The 24,635-nt window shown below is 36.4% G+C and overlaps 3 protein-coding genes across 3 annotated transcripts; all 3 read left to right on the top strand.

The window, feature by feature from the left end:
• The first annotated feature begins 9,631 nt into the window (after positions 1-9,631).
• LOC126797129 (protein FAR1-RELATED SEQUENCE 5-like) lies at positions 9,632-10,501 on the top strand. The gene is made up of 2 exons (XM_050523804.1): positions 9,632-9,852; positions 10,183-10,501. Exons 1-2 carry the CDS (start codon positions 9,632-9,634, stop codon positions 10,499-10,501), a joined length of 540 nt encoding a protein of 179 aa, XP_050379761.1.
• A 60-nt stretch (positions 10,502-10,561) lies between these two features.
• On the top strand, positions 10,562-16,758 carry LOC126797128 (uncharacterized). The gene is made up of 7 exons (XM_050523803.1): positions 10,562-10,624; positions 11,093-11,173; positions 11,261-11,356; positions 11,787-11,850; positions 14,461-14,702; positions 14,839-14,919; positions 16,275-16,758. Exons 1-7 carry the CDS (start codon positions 10,562-10,564, stop codon positions 16,377-16,379), a joined length of 732 nt encoding a protein of 243 aa, XP_050379760.1. The 3' UTR covers positions 16,380-16,758.
• Positions 16,759-23,190: 6,432 nt separating this feature from the next.
• LOC126801108 (uncharacterized) lies at positions 23,191-24,329 on the top strand. The gene is made up of 2 exons (XM_050528566.1): positions 23,191-23,325; positions 23,412-24,329. The coding sequence occupies exon 2, from the start codon at positions 23,455-23,457 to the stop codon at positions 24,100-24,102; it is 648 nt and encodes a 215-aa protein (XP_050384523.1). The 5' UTR covers positions 23,191-23,325; positions 23,412-23,454; the 3' UTR covers positions 24,103-24,329.
• Positions 24,330-24,635: the final 306 nt, after the last annotated feature.

Here is a 24,635-nt window from a genome sequence, read left to right as displayed (position 1 = left end):
GATTGCTAAAGGCCGGATTCATCTGAATGGCCCGCTATGTCGAGTGGTTATCTAATATTGTTCTTGTACATAAAAATAATGGCAAAATGCGTATATGTGTTGATTTTCGAAACTTAAACTTGGCCACTCCCAAGGATGAGTATCCTATGCCTATGGCTAACTTGCTGGTGGATGGCGCGGCCAAGCACGAAATTTTGTCATTCATGGACGGACATGCTGGCTACAATCAAATATTTTTAGTTGAAGAGGACGTTCACAAAACGGTTTTCGGTGCCCAGGGTCTATAGGAACTTTTGAATGGCTTGTCATGCCTTTCAGACTCAAGAGTGCGGGGGCAACCTACCAAAGAGCAATGAACATGATTTTTCACGACCTCATCGGCAACATTGTAAAAATATACATAGAAGATGTTGTCATTAAATCGGCCAAGAAAAAATGATCATGTGGCTGTGATCTCCGGAAGACATTTGCCCGCATGAGAGTTCATAAACTAAAGATGAACCCACACAAGTGCGTATTCGGAGTCACGACGGGCATGTTCTTGGGATTTGTTGTCCATAGTAAGGTAATTGAGATTGATAAGAACAAAGCGAAAGCAATAATGGACGCACCTCCGCCAAGCAATAAACATGAGCTGCAATCTTTTCTAGGAAAGGTGAATTTTCTGAGGTGTTTTATTTTCAATTCAGCTGGCAAAATCCAACCTTTCTCTTCACTCTTGCGAATAAAATCTGAAAGCGAGTTTGTTTGGAAAGTGGAGAACCAAGCTGCATTTGACCTACTCAAGAAATACCTTTCGAATCCACCAGTGTTGATGCCTCCCGAAAAAGGAAAACCTCTCAAATTATATATATCAGCTACATCATACTCTATTGGAAGCTTACTTGCACATGATAACGATAACCATAAGGAGTGTGCCGTGTATTATTGAGCCGTGTACTCACTGATGTGCAAACTCGGTACTCACCAGTTGAAAAGCTTTTGCCTTGCGTTATTCTTTTCGGTCGTTCGTCCTCGGCACTACATGCTATCCTATCCAGATAATATCCCAAATAAATTTGTTGAAGTACATGCTTACTCGGCCGATCATTTGCAGTCGGATTGGAAAATGGACCGTGCCATTATCTGAGTTTACATTTCAATACGTACCACAAAAGTTGATCAAGGGACAAGCTCTAGCCGATTTTTTGGCTAATCACTCATCCACTGACTGCGAGGGCGAGGAGGAAGTTGATCTTGGCATGGTCTACATAGCTTCTATGACTAGCAACCACTGGACCATGTATTTTGATGGGTCTAGTTCAGAGTGCTCGGTTGGAGCTGGTGTAGTTGTGGAGACACCAGCCAGGCAGAAGTATCAATTTGCTTTCCAATTGGATTTTACGTGTACGAACAATCAGGCAAAGTATGAGGCCCTTATTGTCGGTTTAGAGATCCTCCAAGAGATGGGCGCCCGACGTGCTCTGGTGTACGGTGACTCTATATTGGTCATCAACCAAATGAATAAGGAATTTAACTGCACAAATCTTAGACTTTTGTCATACCATGCTTTGGCTGACTAGCTGGCTGACTCCTTTTATCGTATATCTTTTGTTCATTTCCCTAGAGGACAGAACAAGAGGCCAATGAGATGGCTCAATTAGCATCAGGTATACGGATTCCTGACGGTGAAATTTCTCAGGTCATCAAAATCGCGAAGCGTACCCACCCAACATTGGATGAGAGAAGGATCTTTGAAGATATCTTTGTGATTATCATTGAACCAACTGACTGCAGAGCCCATATCATAAACTTTCACAAAAGTCCTGAAGGAGAACACGATCGAAAGACACGCTACTTGGTTGGGCACTTTGTTGTATACAAAGAAGCAGTATACCACAAGAGCTTTGATGATCTACTGGGGGGGGCAAGAGACTTTAGAAGTCATGAGGAAATTTGTGGTGCACATCAGGCCGGAATCCAAATGAGATGGCTAATTCTGAGGCTCGGTTTTTATTGGCCGACAATTTTGAAGGATTGCATTTTTGCTAGGGGTTGCAAGAAGTGTCAAATTCATTCACCTGTCTAGAGGGTTCCGGCCGACATTCTCCATCCAATCGTCAAAGCATGGCCATTTCGAGGTTGGGCCATGGACATTATAGGAAGCATCTGGCCCCCGTCTTCAAAGCAACATGTGTGGATTTTGGTCGCCACATATTATTTTACAAAATGGGTTGAAGTTAAGCCGTATGTTACAATTTCAAGTCAGACTGTGATTAAGTTTGTGGAGGAAAACATCATTCATAGGTTTGGGATTCCTAAGACCATTACGGCCGATAGAGGTTCGGTTTTCATAGCCGAAGCAATGCTCGAGCTGACAGATAGTTTGGGTATCAAGCTAACTCATTCAACCCCATATTATGCCCAAGCAAATGGCCAAGCTGAAGCAAGCAACAAAGGGATCATAAACATACTCAAGAAGATGGTTCAGGATAATCCTAGGGATTGGTACAACTTGTTGTCTGAAACTCTTTGGGCTTTTCGAATATCTAAACGTATGGCCATAGGAACAACGCCTTTTGCGTTAACTTTTGGACATGATGCCATGCTACATGTGGAAGTTAAGCTAAAGTCCCTGTGTTTGGCGGCTCAGAACAACATGTCGGCTAAAGATTATACACAGGCCATGATTCAAGAGCTGGAAGAGCTTGATCAGGATCGGATAGATGCCTATAACCATTTGGAGGCACAAAAGAAAGTCGTGGCATGCGCCTATAATAAACGAGTTAAGTCGAAGTCTTCCCTGAAGAAGAGTTGGTTTGGAAGGCTGTATTGCCTGTTGGAACCAAAGATCGTCGTTTTGGGAAGGTTGTGTTGCCTATTGATTAGAGCATTATGATTGCTTTGGTTATCTCTCGGCAAATGATTTCTGCAATGATTAAAGATGAAAGTGAATGACTTGGGTATAATCAGAGACACGGAAGATGAAAGTGAGTGAGAAAGGATGAGTCTGCAAGCTTTGACTAGAGCATTATGATTGTTTTGTTATATCTCGGCAAAAGATTTCTGCAATGATTAAAGATGAAAGTGAATGACTTGGGTATAATTAGAGACACAGAAGATGAATGTGAGTGAGGATGTTTGGTTTATTTGGAAATGGGGGTGGGCACGCCTCCCTATGAGGAAGGAGTATGCAAGCTTTGACGTTGGACATCAATTATAGCCGCAAGTAATATACATATTACACACATATTTATGTGATCATATACAGTTGTCAAGCACCAATGTCCATGGCCCAAACATATTTCGTCCATACACACATATTTTGGTATTAAATGTACACATGATTATGGTTGTTGGGTGGATGCATGCTTCGACTCCAACTGACTTCAATCACTTGGCTACACTCTCTTTTATAATAATTTGGCTACAACCCAACATCCTCTTACTATGCTCGGCTGCAATTGCACCTTTTTTTACTAAAAGATTTGGCCATGGACGAGGTCGTTCCTTCAACTCCATGTATTTAAGATCAACTTGGATTGGGACCAAGCTAAAGTCAGCCACACTCTACATATTTTTGATGCCAACCATAGTTATTATTTTGGCTGAGGTTATCTTCTCGGCCGAGCTTGGTTCTTATTTTTAATTTGGTCGAGGTTGGTTTTTATTCATTTTGACTGGGGATGGTTTTTATTTATTTATATTGACTATGGCTTCACGGCCGAGGTTGGTTTTTATTCATGTTGGCTGAGAATAGCTTCTCAACCGAGGGTGCATTCATTTTGGCTGAGGATGGCTTCTCGGCCGAGCTTAGATCTTATTTAATTTAGATGAGGATGGCTTCTTGGCCGAGATTGATTTTCATTCATTTTGGTGAAGGATGGCTTCTCGGCCGAGATTGATTTTCATTCATTTTGGTTGAGTATGGATTTTCATTCATTTTGGTTGAGTATGGTTTCTCGACCGAGGTTGGTTTTCATTTATTTTGGTTGAGTATGGCTTCTCGGCCGAGGTTGGTTTTTATTTATTTTGGTTGAGTATGGCTTCTCGGCCGAGGTTGGTTTTCATTCATTTTGGTTGAGTATGACTTCTCAGCCGAGGTTGGTTTTCATTTATTTTGGTTGAGGATGGCTTCTCGGCTGAGGTTGGTTTTCATTCACTTTGGATGAGGATGGCTTCACGTCCGAGGTTGGTTTTCATTAATCTTGGCTGAGGATGGCTTCACAGCCAAACTTGGTTCTTATTTAATTTGGTTGAGGATGGCTTCTCTGCCGAGATTGATTTTCATTCATTTTGGATGAGCATGGCTTCTCGGCCGAGCTGAGTTTGCATTCATTTTGGTTGAGGACGACTTCTCGACCGAGCTTGGTTCCGCCGAGGTTGGTGTTATTTTATTTTGGCCGTAGTCGCATTTACTCTACTCGGCCGGAGGTGAAGATAAGAATGTAGTCCACTTCACACCCATTTTCTATTTTCTACGCGGCTACAACTCAACTTCATTCACAATCCGAATTTCAATGATTTGGCCACAACCCAAATCACAAGGTCAGTCATATATGTTTGGCTACATTTCTAAATTCATTTTAAGTTGGCCAAAGCTAATGACCGTGGCTTTTACCATTTTCTTGCTATCGCGGCCGAAGTCTCATAACTATCTCAGTCACTGTTAGAGATCAAAACTCGACAACGAAACTGGATTGTTGATTTTAAATTTAGAAGGTGGGCAGTGTTTTGAGATCTTATGTTCAAGTCTCACAATCACTCGGCTTGAGAGCCGATGATCATGAGACTGGGGGGGGTGCTATGTTTGCTAAATTGGTTTGAAGTTCAGCTATATTTAAAAAGGCTTGCTTATTTGATTGGAGTTGAGAATCATAGGAGGAAAGGGTCAGGATGGCCGAATCCCGAGTTCAATCCAACCAAGATGTCACATTAATTAATAATGACACATGATTATTTGGATAGTTCAAATGGACGCGACCGACAAATGTAATTGGGCCGAGCTGTCATTGGCATTTAGTTATCTTGCAGCCAGAGCCCAAAGACAAGCATGGCTGAACGAGTTTAGGAAAAGAATTTGCATAAGGAAAGCTATCAATTTGCTTCAAGGATCCAGCCATTTCGGAAATCAGATGAGTCAAAGCATTCATGTTCGAATCAACCTAAAAGGAAATTAGCTATCTTTGACATTCTATGACTTGTATAGTTATGGTTCAACCTGTATATATAGCATTGTGTAAATCGTTGTAAAAGGTCCAGCACCAACCAAACCAATCAATATACAACTCTTCAAACAACTTATCTCTTTGCATTTCATAGGTAATTTTACTTTCGCTTTAGTTCTATTCTTTATTTTCTTGCACTTAAGAGTATTTTGTTAATTTAGTTTCACACCATCGATCCATTGATCTCCTTCGGCCAATCCGAATTGGATCAATGCGATTTACCATTCACACCATATCACATAACAATGCACTGACAACCAAATCCGCTTCAACTTCGTATTCACGGTGATCTGCGAGTACCTTCATCCAATCGATCTCTCGTCTATCACCCGTACATTCGAGTTCAATCAATAAGTAGACGTCTTCGAAGATCCCGGCTATTGATTTAGTCGGAGTCCTAACAAAGGTTTCCAAACCTAACGGCCGAGAGTGTTCCTTCCTCGGCCGACAGTCGCTTGAAGAAGTCAGATCCAGCGCAGACACATAAATCAAAACGTCGCTTGGCCGTCCGACCGCGAGTTGGCACGCCCGCAAACAAAAGGGATGATTGTTTTTGAGTCGCTCGGCCCGTCCTCGGCCGAGACGATTTTTTGCCAAACACAGTTGACATCATGCCAGTCACAGTAGTATAATCACAACAATTACGACGAGCAAAATGATAATTACAACTCCAGATTGAATAATAGTTACTTCCGCATGGTTGGATGACTGTATTAACATCAAGTAACTGTCTTACTAACTATATTGACGTTAAGTAACTATATCGGTAACTGGCTAGATAACTATGTTAATAATTATTTGCTAACTGTCTTAGTAACTATCTATGCATGTCTCCTTATCAACCCAAGAAGATCCAACAACCATCCACACAAAACTGATTTTATCTTATGCATTCTACCAAACAAATTTTTTTCATCCACCACTTTACCCATTTTAAACTACATATTAAACACAGAACACCAAACAAGCACAAAGAGTTCACGGGGTCCGCCGGGGACGAGGTCAAGCTGTTACCATCAACACAGTTACTCATATAGTTACAAAGAAAATTACCAAATGATTGAATGGCAATACAGGTACCAAGACCGTTACTTAATGCCAATATAGTTACCAGAGTAATAGTTACGTAACTACTCAGATAACTGATCATGACTAGTTTAAGACAGTTTCCTAATCTGCATACAATTATCAGAACAATTACTTAATGTTAATATAGTTACTCAGATAGTTACTTAATGCCAATGTAGTTACCAGAATTGTTACTAAAGTAATTAATATGTTACTATTTTAGTAATTGGCCATGTAACTACGTAAGTAACTAATTATGCAATTGACCACGTAACTCACAACGTTTGGAAGACTAAAACAGTTATCAAAATGACTATTATATAATTACTAAAGTAACTGGTCATACAACTACGTAAGTAACAATCATGTAATCGACCATGTAACTCTATCAAGTATGGTACCTACTAAAGTAACTTATCATAAAGCTAAAAACTATTCAAGTAACTGGCAATGTAACTGTTGAAGTAACTAGCGACTACTCAAGTAACTAAAAGTTGACTTTTTTCTTCCAACTTTATCATTTGAAATATTAATTTTCTACACCTTCAAATCAACCTCACTAACAACTCTCTTCTTTTCTTTCTTCTCGCTGTCCATAACCACACGCCCAAACACTTCCTTAAAAGTCCTCAAATCGATTTCCTTTCACTTCTCACTGTCAATAACCTCATCCACCGAAGCCACCACCGACTCTACCTTCCCACCCGAACGTTGTTCACTCACTTCACCACCACCATGCTTGTCGATGTGGATTTAATCATCGATGACGACACCGAAAAAGCAGCAACGACGTAAAAGGATTTGAGATCGCCGCGTCAAGGGGAGAGAGGGCGTCGTTGGTGTCGTCCTTATAGATCCGATGTCGGCATCGTCCTAGTGTTGCTTTTTAGTGTGTGCCTCACCAATGGCGGCATCAAGATGGGGCACGCGGACACGCAACAACTCATGATAAAAGTGAAAGTGTTTTATGGTGAGATTCGAACCTTGGTCATCCAAGGCACCCAACAACTTCTCAACCATTCCAACAGATTCAGTTTTTATTATATTTATGCACATTTTAATATATATATATATATATATATATATAAGAAGAGAAACTCGTGATAAAATAAGAATGCTTGTGGTGAGATTCGAACCTTGGTTATCCAAGGTACTGATCAAGTCCTTAGCCATTCCAACAAGTTATGTTTTCTTCATTTTAATGCACACTTTGACATATATATACATCTAAATACTTTCAAGTTTATAAATTAATTTTTTTAATAACTATATATATTAAAAATAATATTTAATTAACGTATCCACCACGTGTTCGTGTCCAAAAAATTTCTATATGCCGTGTCTACGTATCAAATCGTGTCCAATACGGACACTCGTGTCCGTGTCCATGTCCGTGTCCGTACTACTTAGATCCTAGTCTACTCTATAATACAGATCAACGTATAAGTGTTGGCCGACATTGCCTTGAACCTTGAATATATATCAATCAGTTGTCAATTGCATGAATCTTCCTACTTGATCAACAATTAGGTCATTAGTCTTCAACAAATTTTTTTTTTAGAAATATTGATTGTCATATTATATTGATATGTTCAATTGTCCCTGTTCCATTTTATCAAGCTTTTAGGAAGCTTCTATGATATTAACCTGATTCCAAATTACTCAGGTCATGGAACTTGAATTTCATATTCCATCAAACTCAAATCATTCGGCAATATCAACACCGGTAAGTGTTGAGTCTTCTTCTTTTTGAAACATACATACATCCATCAAATATATATATATATACGTAAAATATTTTAGGGTCTAAGACGTATGCACTTCTGTGTTATCAAGAATAAGGAACAACATCGAACTACAATAGATGACATCTTAGATTCAATAGGCATCACTCTTTGCTAAGGCATGAGCTTTAGCTCATTTCACCTCTTGAAGTTTGGCTGGACTTTTGAGGTCTCCACATTACTTTACTCAAGTGTAGACCATATGTTGTTCTCTTAATTTTGTTTTTAAAAGAAGAGTACCGACACTCAAAAATAGATGATTATAGTGGTTGCTTGTGTCTATTCAGACTTTTAGTGGTACGAGTTATTTATGAATGTCTTCGTTCTTTGTTCCTTTGACAGTTGTTTGATATATATATATATATATATATATATATTGAAATTGAGGAAACCTTACTAGTACAATAGTTTAATCACCTAAAATGACTGATAATGTATTGATTTTGTTTTTTGTTTCTTTCAAGGATGTGGATGTTGCTAGTAGTAGCGATTGTGGTATAGACTTGAATGGGTATGTAGAAGTTGAAACTAATGAAGTTGGAGGAAGTAGTGGTGATGGTATAGACTTTAAAGCACATGTTGAAGTTGAAACTAATGAAGTTGGAGGTGATGAAGAAGAGTCAGAAGAAGCTACAAGGCCCATTGAAATAGCTGAGGTTATTCATTCTAGAATTCAACAAGAAATGATTCATGTAGTTGGTATGGAGTTTTCAATAATGGATGATGCACATGAATTTTACACCGATATGCATATAAATTTGGTTTCGGTACTAGACTAGGCAGGGCACATGTATCATCCACTAGCGTTTTGAGGGATAGGATTTTTGTCTGTTCAGCTGAAGGAAAACGTGCAACAGACAAGTGGTATCTATATATCAAATCTCATCGCGCTGAGACAAGATTTGATTGTAAAGCTATGATGAAAGTCAAGTATGATACATTATTTGGAAAGTATATTGTGGTTAAATTTGTTGTCGATCATACCCATGTAACTGCATCTCCTAGAAAGACCCATTGTTATAGGTCTCACAGAAAAATCTATCATGCATAACTTGTTCAAGCTAATATGGATGTTGATTCGGGAATATATCCAAATGAAACTATCAAGCTATTGAGTAGACAATCCGGTGGACGTGAGCATCTAGGGTTTATTTTAGAAGATCTAAGGAATTATTTTACGCTCAAAGCGAACAATAGAGATGAAGTCGGGGGATACAAGTGGTGTTTTGGAATATCTACAAAACATGCAGGTGAGTGATCAATGTTTTTCTTATTCTATACAGGTGGATAAGGAGGATTCATAACTAATATTTTCTGGGCTGATGCAAAGATGAAGGTAGACTATGATTATTTTAGTGATGTAGTATGTTTTGATACCACCTATAGGAAAAACAAAGAAGGAAGGCATTTTCAATGTTTGTTGGTGTCAATAATCATAAGCAAATACTTATTTTTGGTGCTGCATTGTTATATGATGAGACCGCTGAAACTTCCAGATGATTATTTGACACATTTGCAAAGACAATGTTGGGGAAGAAACCAAAGAGCATATTGACTAATCAAGATCCCGCCATGGCAAAAGCCTTAGCTTTCCAAGGGCCAGAAACACATCATCGGCTATGCATTTGGCACATATACCAAAATGCAGCTACGCATCTTAGTAGTGTGTTTGAGAAGTTTAAGGATTTTGCTGGAGACTTTAGCAGTATCATTTATGATTATGAAGATATCGAAGACTTCTTAATTGCTTGGAAGAAATTGCTTGAAAAGTACAATATGCAAGAAAATAAATGGTTAGATCGTTTATTTGAGTTGAGGAGAAATGTGCATTAGTTTATGGGAGAGAAACATTTTGTGCAGATATAACCACTACTCAACGCAGTGAAAGCATGAACAACTGTATAAAGAGGTATGTGAGTTACAAGTATGATTTGCTGGGATTTTTTCGTCACTTTCAGAGATTGCTTGATGATCGTCGTTATAATGAGTTGGTAGCTGATTTCAAAGCAACTCATACAACCCCTGCATTAGCATTCCAAAATATTGAAAAATGCAGCAAAAGTTTACACACCAGCAGTTTTCCAGTGGTTCCAAACTGAGTTATGTAAAGTTCATGATTGTAGCTTGAAGTTATTTAGTGACATTGGAACGATTCGCATATATGAAGTTACTGCTCATGGAAAGCGTTTTCACCATGTTGTAACATTTGACTCGGGCGATAATACTATTTCATGCAGTTGTAAGAAATTTGAGTTTGCTGGAATTTTATGTTCACATGCTTTGAAGGTCTTGTCGGAAAATAATGTCAAGACCATTCCTAGTCAGTACATCTCAAAGAGATGGAGAAAGGGTTTCAAAGGTGAAAGAGCAAAGGTGTCTCCAAATGCAAATGATGATGATCAAGAGGCAAAAATTGCGAGGCGTTACAGAGAATTGGCTTGATTACATGCTGAAATTGCTACAACTGTTGCTGAAACCGATGAAGCTTATGAGATTGTTATAATGGCTCTTAACAAGACATTAGCAGATGTGAAAGCATCTTTGAAGGAAAGGACCAATCAAGAAGTACCTCAATTTAAATCTCAGATCATTAATAGTGCACCTTAGGATGTTGTTGATGATCATAGGGTGAGAGGAATCAAGGTAAGAGAGAAAATTGTTCATAAGGAGGATTATCTTCGACCAAAAAATGCTCTAGAAAAGCTATTTGCAAAAAAAAAAAGCAGAAGAATGATGTTGGTACCTCATCTAGACATCAAAGAGAACTAGAATTAGAACATTTAAATGTGAGCTCCACATGTGTTTCAGCTACACAAGATCAACTTCATTCCACACAAAAAATGGAAGTGCAAACACAGTCCTCACCTGTTGAACCCATAAGTATGGTTCATTCTTCACTATATCAAATGAAAGAACACGTTGGTAGTTCTTAATTTACTTAAATTGCTTATATTTGTGGCTTACTTATTGAATGACGTTGTTATATTGTTCCATTATATTTACACATTCATTCACCTCATTCTATCCTATTAGCAGCGGTTTGGTTTTACAAAGTCTAGTATAGATAAATCCACTGAAAATACAGTTTTGCCTCAACCATCACACTTACTTCAGGTCATATATATTGGCTATTCTATAATGTCATGTTTTTGTTGTACTTGGATAGTTATTTATGTGTTAATTTAAAAACATTTGCACCAGAATCCTTTATCTACCATGCATGATATAATGGAGTTGAACATGCACCATGATCTGCATGATAGAATGAAGCTAAATCTTGGAGCTCAATTCCCAAAGGTAACATGCATTATTTAGCTTTATTGTTGTCAGGTCTCATAAAATTATATATATATTATTGTTTTACAAAACATTTGATCACTACTACACCGAGATTGTATCACTAGTTCTAACATAATTGTTACATAATCTTCATATATGTAATGGAACTTACAAGCTAAAAACCATGCCTATGCAGATGCAGTTAACAGCACCTGCTTTACCTCCCCGAATCAATTCACATCACCTACTAATTTGCCTCCCCAAATACCACATTAGCTACTTTGCCTCCCCAAATGCAATTTGCATCTCCATTTCAACATTTCCAGGTGACCAGGCTTCTTTATGTGTCTAAATGTTTGTTTTTTCACTATTATATTTCTGGCATGATGGATTAATGTTTATTACTTTTACTGTATGTTTATGTCTGGAACTTTAAATATATCAACAGGGTTTTGGAGGCGCCAATGTTGGAATATATTATCCGCAAGGTTCTATGACGAACTATAAGCAAGGTTGCATAACAAATTGTCAACATGTACTCATACCTGAAATACTTACTGTTTTGTTATTATATAATTTCGTAAAAATTTATATAAGTATATTGTGTGTGTAGGCACAATTTATTTTGAAGAAAGACTAGACAAAGTCATAAGCCTCAATCGAGATCAATTATGTCAAAGAGCATATACTGCACCTCCATGAGATGAGAGTTGAAGTTTTGATTTCTAGCTGGGCAAACTATTATGTAGAGACATGATATGAACCTTTTTTTTTTTTGCTTTTTAATTTTGCAATACATCTTTACTAATGAGAAATGATATCAAATTCAAATGGTTCACTTTTTTCTATCGTCATGTTTTTTATTTTGCTCACCAATTGCACTCATGCATCTTGGCCACAACAGTAATAGTAAATGAATGCTGCAGAGAATGACATATCTACGTAACAACTCTCAATATGATAAGAGAACATAGATGGCTAAATGACTCTTTTGTTTAATAGTGACACAAGTATTGAACTACTTTTTAGCTTTATTCTCCAAGTACTATTCAAGATTACGAATGTGAAAACAATCTAATCTATGAAGAGTGGTGCATATTGCTTCCATGCTTAAATTAAGGTAGGAAAATTTGTCGTCAAATGAATGATAGATATTATAGCAAATGATTTATAAACCTACATACTATAGTATTGTTGAGCTACTAGAAATAGAAAAGTCAGTTTTCCATAATCCATATGATACTACAGTGTATGATATGATACAACTGTAAGAGTTGTTCCTGATATTAGCAAAATTGAAAGACAAAAAATGGACGAGAAAGAATGTAGTGGATCCCTTCATTCATATTTCACATTTGCAGGATGTAACATATAAACAACTTTCAATCTCCTACTCACCACAAAGATATCATACCTAACACAATGAAACACTAACATATAGTCTTACAAATCGATAACCAAGTATTATATACACTAGTCACCACTAATCCCAGCAGTGACCTTCATTGAGGACTAACCCCTTTTTTATGTCCATATCTCCATATATTCTCTGCGAAATTTTCTATCAGCCTCCATTGCATAAACCTCAAAGCTCCCCCAATGTTTGGTGTACTTTTCCTGAACCAAAATTGTATTTACGAGTTTGATGGAATTTGAAATTCAAGTTCCATGACTTGAGTAATTTGGAATCAAGTTAATATCATAAAAGCTTCCTAAAAGCTTGATAAAATTGAACATGGACAATTGAACATATCGATATAACATGACAATCAATATTTCTAAAACAAAACCATTGAAGACTACTGACCTAATTGTTGATCAAATAGGAAGATTCATGCAATTGGCAACTAATCGATCTATATTCAAGGGAATGTCGGCCAACACTTGTACGTTGATTTGTATTACAGAGTAGGATGAATAGGGTTAGAATAGGGTTAGAAGGGGTTTAACGGGGTTAGCATGGGTTAAAAGGCTGTTATGATGATTAGGCTGATAATGCCAAGTGTCAGAAATTCAATGGGAGACAAGGAAGGGAATAGGCTTTTGGGAATAGAGGATCAGCTACCTCTATGTCCGGTTTCTATCGAAAGATAAAATAAAAGAAAAGAAAAGGAAAGGTGCGGCTGGGGGAGAGAAGAGAAGAGTTTAGGATTTTAGAGTGTTATTGTGAAAAGACCATAAGGCCCTTATAGAAACTTAAATCCAAATTCGACCCATAACTTTGGTTGCTAACAACTTTTACATACGATAACATTTTTAAACGTACCGCATGTCTACGAACTTGTATCGATGAGCTCTACAACTCTCGTGAAGAAAGTTTTCTAGAAAAAATTATGTATAGGAAAATCAATTTTTAGAGTCGTTACCCTTAAAACTCGTTACAAGTAAAACAGTAAGGACTGGTACAAGGTTCAGGTCGTATCGGTATGTACGTGTACATCCGAACTCTCTCTCGTTTACGTATTGTTTACAATGTAAACAAATAATTTAAACCATTCTAAAGTTGAATAAACTAATAAAGATCATCTATGCAAAAAATTAATACAAACAAAAATCGTTTTCTCAGTCAATTGCCTCAAACAAATTAACGGCTTATCATGAGACTACTAATTTTCATCTTGATTGTTCATTTGTTTGATGCAATTGGTCAAACAAACGATTTCTGTTTACATTGATTTTTTACATAATTGATCTTTATTGATAAAATAAATTTTTGAACGGTTTAAATTATGTATTTGTATTCTCTAGGTACGTAAACGAGAGAGAGTTCAGACGCACACGTACATACTAGGTTGTACGCAATTTTTTTTACTAATTCTGGCTTGGATGGATTTCTAATTTTGCCAGGAAACAAGGGCTTATTTATCTGATAGTCTCCAGTAGGGCTGTTAATCGGTTCCGGTTCCTAAAGGAACCGTTGAAACCGAACCAATAAACAACAGTTCGGTTCGGTTTGTGGGGAAAAAAATTAAATTATATAGTAGAACCGAACCGTTTGAAAACGGTTCGGTTCGGTTCGGTTCTAAAGTCTAAAATGCATAAGAACCGTTGGATTTTAAGTATAACAAATATTAACCGTTAGATCTTACTCTTACACCACTTTCGGACTTTCCCTTCGGTAGTTCAGTTACCCACTTACCCTAATCGAATACTTCAGCACTCCCGCAGTCTCCCCCCCGCACTCCTGCTCTCCCTCACTCCCGCAGTCTCTAACTCTCACTCTCGAAGTCTCGATCTCGTTCCAAGTCTCGATCTCAAAGTCTCGATCTCGTTCCAAGTCTCAGTCTCAGCCCTCTGCAGTCTACTCATAGGCGCGAAGTCTCTGAAGACCCAAACTCTCGTTCCAAGTCTCGATCTCGTTCAGGTCAGTTCTGTTGTCTCATCAACTATATATTCAAGCTAACAATCTATTTGAACATAAGTCTTCACCTTTTCCACTTTGGAGTTTGATTTTACTTGATAAAGTGTAATAACTGTGTTCTTTTACATGCTAAATCTAGGAGCTGAAGGTTAAGCCTTGCCCTGTGGTCTTTGCTCCGGCGGTCCAAAAGCTTGCATATTTGAGTACTGCTATTTTTCAGGTAAACTTCTTTCAGTACTGCTGTTTCATATTTGAAGCTAAAGAATTTCTCAAGTTCATGTACTGTAACTGTGCAACATCCATTTATTGGAGTTCCTGAAGTGTAATGTGGATTGTTGTAGTATGGATCATGTAGAGAACTTGAGAGGTTAATGATTGTTTGTCGAAGATTAGTATAAGAACATAAATAGAACATTTGTTTTCAAGACTATGATGTTTTAACAACTGCTGTGTGTAAATGTTTGCAATGTCCTTGGTTGTGTTATGCTTGCTACTTACTGAGAAAGTGTTTAAGCAGCACCTGCACATGTGATGGGTGCTTTTGTTATGAATCATTGAGCAATTTTGTAACTATTACGTGGTTTGTACCTTTACTTCTAGGAACTGAGTTTAGAATGATCATGTGGTTCATTTTTTTTTGATTAATTTTGAATCTGATCTACATTGTTGTTTGCGTATTTTAAGCTCTAAATTCAGAATGTGTAAGAGTGTTAGTTGTCAAGCCTGAATTTTTTTGTGGCATAACCTTTTTCCTATGTGGTTGTTTGAGTGGGCTAGAATAAGTGTAGCTGTGGATGATGGTTAGAGCCAAAGTTGGTACCTGGTATCACCTTCCAACCATGTTGCTGCAGCTGCCAAATTAATTTCAGTTTTTATACCATATTAGGAATTTTTTTTTCCACATTCATTTCAGAGCTTAGAGTTTCTGTTATTTAATTATTTCCATGCAATCTTGTATCATCTCTTTGTGCTTTAGTCTGAAACATCCCTAGATCAGAGTGAGTAACACTGCATTGCCTCCTTTGTTTGTGGAATGTTTTATCAATATCTGCTTTCTGAAACATGAACCCAAGTTTTATAAAACATTGATATTAGCTGTCAGGACTCACAGATTAAATCAATGCGAGTGGCTTGTACAGCTAAAGTATTCATCTTCATGTTTACTTAGGGATGCTTATGTTTTGTTTGAAAGCATATAGACACCTACCTTGTAAAGTTCTGACTTGATTTATAAGGAAGGCGTCTTCACCAGTGGGATAGGTAGATACTAGAGAAATACCCTTAATTGGTGAAAACACAAAATTTATTGAAATTTTCTTCTTACTGTGGCTTTAAGTTGTTAAATGGTAACTCTGTTATGCTGAAGTGTGGTTCTTACTATTGCTATTACTCCCCACTGAATGTTCCTATCATACACTTAAAGTATTATGTCATTTGATAAGGGTACACAACAAAACAATAGAACCAGTACCATCAAATTAACTGAATTGTGTATGTTTCCAAGTGTTTTGGCCTATGAACTTAATTGATTGTATGTACTGATTGTCATTTGCTGGTATTCAATGTCTGGATCAGAGAGGAGCTATTATTCTAACGAGTCTAATGAGTACGACTCTAGAAGTGATGACTGCAATGATATGCTGGTTGTTGATGGTACAGCTCAAAGGCAGGAGGAAGTAGCTAAAGCTCGGAGTGGAAAGAAAGCAGTAGTTAGTGATGAAGCTGTTCAAGGCAACTACTCCAACTAGTGTTGCTTGTGCATCTACATCTGCACCAAGTGTGAGAACTACCAAAAGTTCGGAGGCTTCAATTTCAGCCCCTACAGCTACCAACAATAGGAAGAAAAGCCAGAAAAAAAATTAAATGTGGAGAATCAGAAGCATTTGGGAAGGTATGAACTGAAGATGTTATAGATGATTAACATTGTAATTTGCTATGCTTTCTTGACTATTTGATGAGTTTGGTACTATGTTATTTTGTAATCTGGTGAGTCTCCTTAGTTTACCACTAAGACCGAGTTGAGTGAGTTTAATACTTTATGAAGAAAACTTGAATGTTGATTGAATGATTGTAATTTTGTAATCATGAAGTAAATTACTCTAGATAGTAGCACTATTAGTTGATTTACTTTGTTATAGACTTGCACAATTGCATATTGCCAATATCATCAAGAAATATTGATGTTTAATTGTTTATACAAAGTTTTAGCTACAGTTTTTTTTTTGGAACCGTTTTGGGACCGGAACCGTAATGGAACCGTTAGGAACCGAACCAACCGGTTCCTATTATGAAAAATAGCAAAACCGAACCGTTTAAATAATACGGTTCGGTTTACGGTTCCACATATTTTTGACTGTTTTGGAACCGTTTACAGCCCTAGTCTCCAGCCTCCTAAGACAAATATGGTTTTGGTTGTCGATATATGCATAGGCTTAGGCCCTTTAGTCTGATCAGAATGGTTTTGGGTGGTAAGGAGCTTGGAAATGAAACAAACAAATGTTAAATGTGTATGTAGTAGACTGTAGAAGAATGTTAAAATGTATACCGGAAAACACCTTTTTACTACATGTACATAAGTACATTTAGATATGGTAGAGTAATTCGGCACATAAAGATTAACTATGCATCAAATCTCACTAGTTGATAGGAGGGTGTATTGTATTTAGATTTGTGTGGATATATTTTAATTGACAGACTTTTTAGAAAGTCCACGGATTCTTTAAAAAGTTCACAGACTTTCATAGAATTGTTAAAATTACTGACTTCAACCACTGACTTTTGGCTGATTTCTACAAATTTATATTGATTTATGAGATCTACATAAAACATATTGATCGACTTCTACATATTTTTTAGTACTCATGAAAAAATTAAAACTTTCTTTTTTGCAATGTTTTGAAAAAACGGGCTAGGCACTGCTAGGCGCTGGGCGCTAGTTCCTTGTTATGAGTTTGCCAAATCGGATCTGTATGGGCGTTTTTGTCAAAAAACATCTGTCTCGGCGTCCTGGGCGGTTTCTAGGCGGGTTTGAGGCATATTCTAGGCGTTTTCTGGGCATTTTCTGTGTCGGTCTAGGTGTTTTTCTAGGCAGGTTTTGGGCAGTTTTATCTATATTTTGATTATTTTCAATATTTTTTTATTTATGACCTTTCAAATACCTATTTTAAATTTTATATGTTATATAAAAATTAAAAATATTTAAAAAATACAAACCGCCTAGGCCCCTGACTAGTCCTCTAGGTGCTAGTCTCCGGAAATCTGTCCGACTAGCGCCTAGCGTTTTTTAAAACCTTGCTTTTTGTTAGTTAAGAAAATAAAGTATGTTAACTAATTAATGTGCATACAATGTCTGTCAATTACAAGCTTACGGTTCAGTTGCTTCACTGTCTATAGTTCCATGATAATTTGCTTCACTCCCAAGTGCGCCTTAAGCATCTAGGTTGATTTGGTTCTCTAACGCCTCGTGGGTGCTATTAAACGGGGACTTAACATATGCTAATAAAATTTTCTACCAATTTGTAAAATAAATCAAGAAAAATAATTTTAAACACACCAAGCACTGAAGTCGGGGAGCGGTTTTATAGAGGAGAAGATGAGAACGCTTTTGGGCATGGTCTTGTAGATCGGTTCCCACAGATAATGACATTGTCCATGGCGGCAGTGCTCGACTATAAATTTTATGGAGAGAGAGAGAGAGAGAGAGAGAGGAACCAAGCCGAGTCGAGGTATACTCCTCCTATGCCAGTCCTTTCGTTTTTTTTCTATTTCCCTCTATCGGTCGACCGACTTCATTTAGAAAAAAAATTCGATTAGTATATATATCGCTTAATATAATTAGTATAATAAACTTCTAATGTGGTTTTCAGGCATTACATTTATTCTAAGCAAATTTATTGTTTGTGTCTATTACAAAGAAATTAGAGAATCTCAATTATTTATAAAAAAGTAAGAGAAACCCTTCAAATTTAATATTTTTCTTTTTATGTACTTCTTTCATCGTTGTGATTTTTATTAGTAGCATTGGACATGTATCCACAATTGAGAATGAGGTTTTAGTAAGTATACAGATACAAAGTAAGAACATAACATAAAGAAGAAAAAAACAATTAAATGGTGAATAACCATATTGGGTTGTAGGAAAAATAATTGGTAAAGACAAGGCAAAAAGAAAATAAAAAAAATGAAGTAGGATGAACATCGATCTTTGAATGAAATGAGAAAGTCCATGAAAAAGTCTATGAAAATCTTTGGTCTAGAGGCTATACAATTTTTAGACTCTGGTGTGTATATTTTACACTATAAAAACCATGAGATTCTATGAGTTTATACTTTCATAAGTATGAATGATATTTTGAATACCCACAAACTTTATTCATTTTAAAATGTCCTAATTGAATACCCACAAACTCTCATGGAGTTTATAATGACTTTTTAAAATCTTAATTGAATACACGTAGACTTTTGAAATCCATAGATTTCTTTTACACTCCCACTAATTTCATATACAATACACCCCTGATAGATTACCGGGGTAATTGATTATAGACCTAAAATCAACACCCTTTTTAATTTAAATCCACCCTTAAAACTCTTTCAGTTAGGTTGAACAAGAAATAAATAAAAAAGAATTATTTGTTATAAGAAATATGAAAATTCATTTCTTTGCCACTGGTACAAATACATTTGGTATGTTTCTGAATTGCTTAAGTGTAGCTTTAATTTAATATCCCATCACTTTATATTAATCAATTCACCCTAAAGTCCCTTCATTTTTGAATTCCTTGTCACCTCCAAATCTCTTACCCAAGTACTAAAGTAGGTATTTTTGTTATTCTATGTTTTCAGTGTGTGTTTGCTAAATCTGAAGAACATATGTAACTGGTAAAAAGCATAATCCTTATTGTTCAGTGGAGTACGTGCTTCTATGAAAGATATGTTTTTCATTTAGTCTGCTAAATATGTGAGAGGATTCATATGGGTACTTGTGTATTAGTTGAAATTTGTAGGTTTCATAATTCTGTTGAGTAAGTGGGTTTTACAATTTGGTTTGGATTTGTATATGTAGAGTATGTGTGGTTTTGTTGTGTATCTAAGGTTGAGGTAAGAAGTTCTATTCTATAGAGCATTAAAATCTATTTAGTAGGTAATATGATTTGTATTTGTTTAACAAGTATACGTAAAGTACATAATTGTTTAGTAGGTAGTGAGATCCGCATCCAAAATGTTGGAATTTGGCAATTATGGGGATTTCATTACATTCTTTAAATTATAGTGTGTATGGTTGTTTTGGTTTATTATAAATGTTTTCAATCTGCTGAATAGGTGGAAGAATAAAAAGTATATTCCAAGTATATGAAAAAAATCTTTGATAACATAAAGTGATAGGAGGCTAAATAGACGTCAAGAGATGGAGAAACAAAAACTAAGGCAAAATTTAAGGCTCATTATGACAAATTCAAATAACTAATCGTCTTAAATAAGAAAAAAAATCAAAATTCATTCAATCATACCTCTGTTTCACTCTGGTATATTATATAATTTCTCTAAATTAATTTTGATACCCAAATTTCTCAAATTTCAACAAAATGAAATTACAATTTTCATTTATGATAGATACAAGTAAATGTTAACTAAATTAGAAAGTTGGTCAAAGATAATTTTGAGGAGGAGTTTCAATTTCTCAACCTAGAGGGTAAAAAAGTGAAACCATTCTAAATGAAAAATATTTGTTATAAAAATATTAGGTTAAAATAATTAATTTGGGTTAGATTAAAAAAACTTTTGGGTGTGGATTTAGATTTAAGTGGGGGCTTTAAAATTGAGTTTATGTTTAATCATCTCTAGATTACCTGCTATGTAGCTGATTCCTCGACATTGAATCCTAGCAACATGTTGCATCAGTTTTATAGTTATAAGTTATAACAAAAGTAGACAGTCTCAGCTGTAAGCTATAGATCCCACGAAGTTGATGGCGACTGAGATTGTGAGATAAGAATGGCGTAGCAGTTACTACATGTTACTTAGCTTAGTAAGCAGCAAATTTTGTCCAACTAAACCAAAATGCAATCTGATATATAGTTGAACATGTTACAGTATAGAATTTCAGGCTTCTTAATTGCTGAGCACTGCCTCTGTTTCTTGGCTTTCTTACTGCTGGACATTTTAGATTTTTACTTTGATACTGTCCATTTCCTACAAATTTTGCAAATTGCAGTATATTTCAGAGTGAGGTTAAAGGGTACTTGGATTATTATAACTTGTATTGTCCAGTGTTGTATCCAAGTATCCAACTAATGGGAAAGGTATGGTTCAAATATATATCTTAACAAGCAGATGATCTGGCAAACACAAAACTCTTTGTTTTATGCCTTTAGTTAAGTTTCATGGCCCTTTCATGACCAAACTACATAAACTGCTTGGTAAAAGTTGGCATATCATGTATCAAGTGTTATGTAGTTCCAGTATAAATGTGTAACTTTCCTCCCTGCTTAGTCTTCAAAATCCTTCTACAGTTCTACGACATACACATCTGGTTTGCTCATATTTCAAACTCTGATTTACATGTAGCACTCAAGGAATGATGAATTATCCCACTCTTTTTTCTTTCCCCAATCAATGAAGGGTTTCCAGCTATCAGATTCCGTCATACGACGGCAATGAGATCAGCTCTAAACATCTTGGGAAATTGAGATGATTTTGGGACATGAATACAAGAAGCACGGGACATATGGCTTGTCACTTTTCTACATGTGCAATGCTTGTCGTATTCGTGTTCCCAGAAGTAACTCAATTTTCCAACAGCCTCCGATTATACTTGTTCCGGTTCTACACTTCTACAAAAGAATCTTGTCTAAATAAATATCAAGGTATAGGTACTCTAGATCTCACTAATCCCTATTTATATAATCATAAAAGGCAATTTGTTAAGAATGAAAACTGTAATTTGGATACGAATGTTGTAGTACATTTGGATGGAGGTTTAAGATGTTCATCTATGCTCAACGTGCAAATCAGAATCATCTTCTGGAGTCTAAAACTGGCTGAAATTCTGTGTCATTTTCTGCAATAAACTCATTTTCCAATGCAAGCTTGTGTCCAGGCCTTAGTGCAATCTCAAATCTGCTCCTTACTTTGTTGGCCGCTTTCTATGCGATATACCCTCAAATTCATAAGTTGAGAGATATTGCTATTTAACTGCACCATCGTCATTTGATTCACTTTCTGGTTTTAATGCTGATTCATTGCTTGTCTTAAGTCTCTAAGATTAGAACCTTCAACCTACAAATCCTATGACTTCTAGCACAAGTATAAAGAATTTATTCTCCACGATATTTCAAGGCTTCTGGACCTGCTGTGACAGTTGCCAATTTTCTTGATATCATAAAACACAGTCAATTTTGTAGCAAGCAACATCAAGAACATGACAAATTGACAATATATCTAATTCCACGAGTGCTGATCCAAATTGAAAGCCATTGTAATTTTAAATTAATTTTTCATTTGATTATCTTTACATGGGGTTTTCCTGGAGTGTATAGGTATGATTGACTATGTAGCAATCTACTTTTCAGCCAGAACACAAACTTGGTAATTTTTGGAATGGATGAATAAACAGTTCCGCAAATAATACAGAATAGATGGTAGAAAGTTGCTGAGAAACAGAACACTGAGAACAGGATGCATGAGTCTACTGCAGCTCAATAAACCTTATATTTAGTCACTGAATTGTATTTTCAGGCTTCTTAATGATCAGCTTTAGGCTTTGTCTCTACTGCAGCCGAGAAAGTTGGTTCATTAATAACCAAACCTAACTAGCAGTCTGAAGTCACAATCTTCTGCAATGGAGATTTAAAGTACATGAGGTGGAAGGGTATTGAGTTTAAAGGCTGCAACTGTTGGAAAGTGACTTGAGTGCCCAGAAATCCAAATGCCCCCTTATCTTGTCATCAGCAGAACATGGTGTCTTCCTTACAGAAGGGGACCATGAAGCTCCTTCTTTTAATTGATATGGCCACTATTCCAATTATTCTTCTAAATAATTTTGCTAATTGCTTCAAGGCTTACATAATGCAGCAGTTAATTAGATTAATGAGAAAAAGATGACTTTTGATCTAGCTAGGAGGCTTTGTGAACTTCAAGATTGATATATATCTCATACATAGGTATCAATTTTCATAAAGAAAAGTTTGGTCTATGGACCACATATGGAAAAATGGATCAGATATTAGGTAACAAAGTACCAGAGATTAGATTATGTGTTCATCACACCAACCCACATTACCTTTAACCTCCTAAATTACAGCACATTACCTTTAGTTTTGCATCTTAATCAATGCCTCTGCACTTTATACAACAAGTAGTCAAAAACAAAAAGCGTAGATATCATTTGGACCCCAAGGTCCAGATTCTTTGTTATCTACCTTTACATGTATTTTGAATGACTTGAATACTAAGGTAATACATTCAAGTAATTCAACTTATATCAGCTGAAGCAACTAGTTGGAGAAACCTCTTTTTTTCCCAAGCCATAGAAAACCATGCCTGCTTACTGCTTCTCATATAACCTGATGCTCAATAGCTTGGACGAGAGAGTGAAAGAAGAGAGAGTGAAAGCCTAAACTTCGGAGTAAGTTTTCTCTTTAGATTTTATTATGTCTCCTTATGCTTGAGAAACTTGAATCTTTCTTAAACCCTCTCATCTCTACATTGAAGCCAATAGCAGAAGAAGCCTTGTTATACTAATAGCAGAGCAGAAATGGTTTTTAAAGAAACGATGCACAGAAGCAAAGACTTCTACAAGAAAACTTTTTATAACCTCGAGAGCTTCTTCTGTGGAGGATACAAAAAACTACCCAAAACCCTTTCCTTGAATCCTTGCTTTTGTGGGAGAGACCTGAAATATCACCCAACAGATGAGTTTTACACTGATTATTATGATGAGTGGGAGCCTACTATAGATGAGGTGAAGAAGAGAGATAGTACATCAAAAGAAACAATCAAGGATGGAGATCCATGTACTGAAAGCTTCATCATGTTCCCAAAGCAAAGTCCTAAGATAAACAAACAAGAAGGGGGGTTGTTAAGAGACAAGAAGTCTAGTGGAAGGTCTCGTGATCTTGGAAAAGGAAAAGATCAGTTACCATTCCAAAACATGAATGGAAATAAAGGGAGCAATGTTCTAGCAAAGAGGATGAAGGAATTCGAAATGGTGGATACAGGTGATGTGGAGCAGGTGTTGGATGTAGAAGAGGCACTTCACTACTACTCTCGCCTCAAAAGTCCGGTGTACCTTGACATTGTTGACAAGTTTTTCTTGGACATGTACTCAGATTTCTCAGTCCCACCAGCACCATCGATCAGTATCAACAATTCAAGGCAGAGATTTGGCTCCATTAGGTTGTAGTTGCTGTGCTAGTAAGATTTTACTTGTGCATATAAAATTTGTTGATCTTTCCAGTACTTAGTTTCACTTGTGTGTTTGTTACTGCCTGGGTTGATTTTGGTTTTCATGCTTGAAATATTTTCCTCTTTTTCGACTAAACAAATTTGTTCTTGTTACACTATCAAACAATGCAGTATCATTACCTTTTATGGTGAAAATACTTAATTGGAAGCAGTAACAGCACATATTTGCCATATGGTAACTGCCTTTTATTACTAAGTTAAATTTGGTATTTATCTGTTTGCTTCACCTTGATTGATTTATTTGTGATTATATTTGGTAACAGGATAAATGCTGATTAAATCTTATCGTGCATTCGTGCTGTTACTTAATTATCTTGTATTGCTGATACGATTTAGGGGAGTTTCTCTCTCTATAAATGCCTTACTTGTATATTTGAAGGTTTTTGGTTATAATTGTTTTTTATTTTGTATTGCTTAGTCTATACAAAGTTCAAACTGTGGGTGAAAAACGTTGTTGTAGGTTTCGTCGAT

This window comes from Argentina anserina, chromosome 6, assembly GCF_933775445.1.
Source record: "Argentina anserina chromosome 6, drPotAnse1.1, whole genome shotgun sequence".
Lineage (NCBI taxonomy): Eukaryota > Viridiplantae > Streptophyta > Magnoliopsida > Rosales > Rosaceae > Argentina > Argentina anserina.
Note: the sequence above shows the minus strand (reverse complement) of the source record. Positions and strands in the feature narration are given on the sequence as shown.

What these genes read in the sequence shown, in the direction of transcription:
- LOC126797129 (XM_050523804.1), top strand. Translation starts at nt 9,632, where the DNA reads ATGGCAAAAGCCTTAGCTTTCCAAGGGCCAGAAACACATCATCGGCTA. An exon ending in AATATGCAAGAAAATAAATG is followed by an intron (nt 9,853 to 10,182) that starts GTTAGATCGTTT and finishes TCATGATTGTAG; the next exon opens with CTTGAAGTTATTTAGTGACA.
- LOC126797128 (XM_050523803.1), top strand. Translation starts at nt 10,562, where the DNA reads ATGGCTCTTAACAAGACATTAGCAGATGTGAAAGCATCTTTGAAGGAA. An exon ending in TATGACGAACTATAAGCAAG is followed by an intron (nt 11,851 to 14,460) that starts GTTGCATAACAA and finishes TCCCTTCGGTAG; the next exon opens with TTCAGTTACCCACTTACCCT. An exon ending in CAAGTCTCGATCTCGTTCAG is followed by an intron (nt 14,703 to 14,838) that starts GTCAGTTCTGTT and finishes TGCTAAATCTAG; the next exon opens with GAGCTGAAGGTTAAGCCTTG.
- LOC126801108 (XM_050528566.1), top strand. Translation starts at nt 23,455, where the DNA reads ATGGTTTTTAAAGAAACGATGCACAGAAGCAAAGACTTCTACAAGAAA.